Below are 4,496 nucleotides of genomic sequence, written 5' to 3' on the forward strand. Positions count from 1 at the left end.
AAGACGTTGAGGGTCCCACATTATCTAGACAATCGGCTCAAAGATGGCGGTAAGGTTGTCAGCCTTACGCGCCGGCCATGCTTTACTCCCCAGGATAATTATTTAATTAATTCCTGGTACTCATTTCTGTTAGAGGCTGAGTGAACCTCAGGGCCATAGTGCGGCTGGAAGGATTAGGTCAATTGAAAAAAATCCAATGACCTCATCGGGACTTGAACTCGCGACCTTCCGGCTTGTAGCATAGCCCCTCAACAAACTATGCTACTTCCAGGCAATAAGTTGCCTAAAACATAAAGACAAGATGAAAGATTCCTTTTTCATGTAGCTTTACTGTTCATCGGGAGCATGTGGTAGCATAGCTGGTTGATGCATTATACAACAAACCAGAAGGTTTCAGGTTAAAGTCCCGATGAGGTTATTGAATTTTTCGATTGATCTAACCCTTCCAGCCACACTATGGCCCTGGGGTCAACTCAGCCTCTAACAGAAATGAGTACCAGGAATCTTCCTGTGGGGTAAAGGGCGGCCAGTGCATAAGGCTGACAACCTCAATGCTATCCGTGAGTCAATTGTCTAGAAAATATGGGAGCCTCGATGTCTTACAAACCTATGGGCCTTCAAGGTCTGTTGTCACAAGGATAGCTTTACCTTCTTCTGCCTCAACTGGTCAGTTTGAAGCTGTACAATTCCCCTATCCTGTCTTTGTTGTCAGTGACACAGTCAGGATGTTCAGATATGTACCCCAGACCCCCATTCTGATAAGCAACATTAACTACATTAACATTACATTCTTCTGCGATGTGATGACATGTGGTTTTGTCTCCAGTCATGCACCATCTTATTCTTCAACTTACCATTTATTAGGAAATAAGATATTATATATATGCAGTCACATATATATTCATGCCTGGATTTGAACAGAAATGCAAAGTTTAAGGTCTCCAAAATAATTACAATTTTAATAGTAAGGGAAATGTAAACAAAATGTTAACCCTTCCAATGTCACAAAATTTCACCAAAGTTCCTAAAGCCAGAATTTTAAGTTTTGTAACATCTTAATATCAGTCCAGTACAGCAAAAGAGCCACTCCTGCCATCAAGCATCATTCACAGAACTGAAATAAGAGCAATGAAAATGAATGACAGGTCGTGGAATGCATTGTATACAACATAGAAAGGAAAGAAGACAATCACAGAATATAAGAAAATGATATACAAAGAAAAACTCAGGTGTGTAATAAATTGTCACGTGATTGAGTGACTATAGGTGGGGTTTGGACTGGTAATCAGATTTATTGAACACTTACAGATCACAACTACAAGTAACAATGGCACTACCATTGAGTCACCCACTCTACAGTTCACTACAGCATGCACTAAGTCCTCTCAGTCTGCTGCGTCTTCACCGGTTGCCAGCTGATCATGGTTTTCAATGCCTCAGATCCATGTTCACATCCTTACTGGCTGGTGAATGTCTCACAACTCGCCTGATGTTACTACACAACAACTTAAAACAATGGGGGCTCCTCCACCAGAGGCAACTGTCTCACAACAGCCTCTGGCTCAAATTGGTCTGTCTCTCTGCAGACTCTCTCCCTAAATTCTCAGAGTCAGAGTTACTTTATAACTGGCAGTTTACCATCAATCAGTTCATCTTGGCACCAAGCACTTTGAGGCTCATGTATTTTTTTTTACAACTGAACCCTTGTGTTCAAAATCCTTATGTAACATCCTCTCTGACAAGAGTCTGGGTTTGTCAGTTGTGAATAAGCTTCATTTCAACTGTGTCAAGCGTACATATTGCACATATAGCATGTCATTGAAAATTCTTCCTTTTGCACTATATACGTGTCCTCTGTCAGTTCAGGTTTTGGACTCAAGTCTTCATATATAGCCTCTGCACGGACCTAACAGAAAACACCGCTCCTCTGATTGATGTGGGTGACATGGTATCATGTGTTCCGTTGTAGCGGCATTGTGCCCCTTGCACCGGACTGTGTGGCAACACCACTTCCCACAGCTCTCCTATTGTTACATGACATCACCATCATTATGGAGATGATGTGCTTACCGAGCTATTGCCTCACAATGGACATCTCTTCTGATTAAGCTATTCTGGTTTTCAGTGGTCATACCACAGTACTGTATGAGGGAGAGTCAGTTAATAGGTCACAGATGGAAGTAGAACAACTTAAATGGGCATAAAAGATTTTCTATGTAGCAGCACAGTCCAGCTTCATGACCTTCATGACAGTTGAGGTAGCAGACATGCATGTGCATGTTCAGGGGCTGGTTTTAGTAGTCAAAATAGTGACTGTACTTGAGGAGTACACTACCAGAGAGTAACGTTCTTTGTGTTCTTTTGTGGGCAAAGGATTCAATACAAAGGATCTTCATAAAGAAATGTTTCCTGTTTATGGTGGGAAGTATCTGTCATGTAAAGCGGTTCACAACTGGGTCAAGAAACGTTGCAAACGTTCCACTGATGGTCAACCCAGAGTCCTCGGAATACTTCATTTTATTTTTATAATATTTCAGTAGTATGATACAAATTTAACAATCAAAGTTTTCTGGGTTCAATCATGGCCATTGACCCTAATATTGAAAATAAAAAACATGTATAATTTCAGTTGCAATTACCTGATGATGATGTTGAACAAACTTCCCAAAATGTGTTCGTGTATATATATATATAGGTCAGCCGTGAAAAATATAGTACATATAAAAAATGTGACTTCTGTGTTCTGTTTCCTACTGCAGACCTAACAGAAAACACACAAATACTCATATACTATGAATAGTACTCTGTACTCTCTCCAAGAAGGCTCTTAAAGTGATGTGCATGTACTGCAGTAGTATTTTTGGATGTATTCGAAATCTTCATTATAATCTCCTTAATTACATTAACATACAATATTTTCTTAATATGAGTGTTATCCTTCCTTTAAAGTCTTACCTGATGTAGAATATGACAATGAAAATGAAAGAAATTATATCATAGATGAAGAACTGGTATGAATTTTGTTGCTAAAACGCCAAGACTGGAGGTTTAAATTCTGCCTTGGACAAGGATTTTTGTTCAGCACTATACTTCTTTCGCGATGGTAGAGATATTGTAATGACCTGATTGTCCAGCCATAAAGTTCTACTACCCATATGAATAAGAATTCAGAAAGTCTCTCAAAGACAAGGCTGTAGTTTCCAAGGAGGATTCAATAGGAAAGTCCTAGACAAAAGAACTGAGAATATATGTTGAAGTGTACAGAGCGTAATGGAAGATTTCTTTAAAATTGTTTATTTATTTTTGTGATTTAATCTTTATAATCATACTCCCTTCAGTAGAACAAGTTTATCTGCTTTGAGAATCAATACATAAAATAGGCCACATAAATGTATCTACTGATGTAATACAGTGCTAGAAAGATATATATGAAGAATGTACATACCTCCATAGATACATACTTATTCTGTTGCTCCTAATACAAATTCTTTCACCTTGGCCTCATCTGTCACCTGACTTCAGAAACCTTCATGTGTATAACAATGATATCACTAAGTACAGTTTAAGTGTTCTTTGTTTTAGCTTTTCTAGCAGGTTAGATTTAATTGCACTTAATAAGAGTGGGATCACATCCTGCAGTCATCCATTGATGCTACAGTTAACCTCATCAGCACCATCAGAACAATCCTGTTTGCCATCACACAGCTGCTGAAGAATAATGCATCTGCCATCCAGGCATCGAAGTTCTCCTGCTGGACATGGTGATGTGTGGGGCATTGCTGTCAGTTGATGGCCTGCATTATAAGATATATGTACAGATTTTAGAGGCATTATACATTATTACATTATATATATTATTACATGTTGATAGAAGAAATTAGATTTAACCCTTTCATCCCCACATTTTTCAAGCATTGACATATTTCAGGCCAGATTGTTAGAATTTGAGGATCTGCAGTTTTTCTTGTTATTTCCTCAATTATGCCTGAAGGAAATGTTTAGTACATTTCAACTTATACACAAAACAGGCATGAAAATTCAAACATTGAAAGCATGGAATCCAAGTGTATTATATGTTGGTATGAAGAAATAGGTTGGAAATGTACACTTGGCATGGCAGTTTGATATATTTGCTTTTTTTATGCTAACTTCTGGTGATGTGTTATAAACAGCAAAAAAGCTGATAGTGTTAAGCAAATGTAAGTACATGAAATGTGTCTTTCCATTTGTATGCATCATAACAGGGTTTCAATCATGCAGACTATAAACAAACAAGAATATCCTTTGTTTTATTTTTAATTGCAATGTTTTGCTGAACTGACTTAAACATTTGTTTTCATGTAAAATGATCTACTGTAACTAAGATTAGAGGCATTGGTAGCATGATCAATTATATTTTAAGCACATAAATATAATTTATTCACACAGAGATCATTGGTGTAAATTCTGTTTTATTTTATCAGGAATGGGAATTTATGGTAATCCTTTTTTTTTTT

The 4,496-nt window shown here is 37.6% G+C and overlaps 1 protein-coding gene across 4 annotated transcripts in view; it reads right to left on the bottom strand.

Moving 5' to 3' along the window:
* Positions 1-1,749: 1,749 nt before the first annotated feature.
* LOC111866873 (atrial natriuretic peptide-converting enzyme) overlaps positions 1,750-4,496 on the bottom strand; it is a 73,741-nt gene continuing 70,994 nt past the window's right edge. For 2 of the 4 annotated variants that reach the window (XM_023856209.2, XM_023856211.2), the window contains one exon: positions 1,752-3,794. In XM_023856209.2, coding sequence (XP_023711977.1) covers positions 3,640-3,794 — 155 coding nt within the window. In that variant the 3' untranslated portion in view covers positions 1,752-3,639. Of the gene's footprint in view, positions 3,795-4,496 lie in introns of all 4 variants that reach the window. The other 2 variants (XM_033752447.1, XM_023856212.2) reach the window with 2 other exon arrangements.

This window comes from Cryptotermes secundus, unplaced genomic scaffold (assembly GCF_002891405.2).
Source record: "Cryptotermes secundus unplaced genomic scaffold, Csec_1.0 scaffold673, whole genome shotgun sequence".
NCBI classification, from domain to species: Eukaryota; Metazoa; Arthropoda; class Insecta; order Blattodea; family Kalotermitidae; genus Cryptotermes; species Cryptotermes secundus.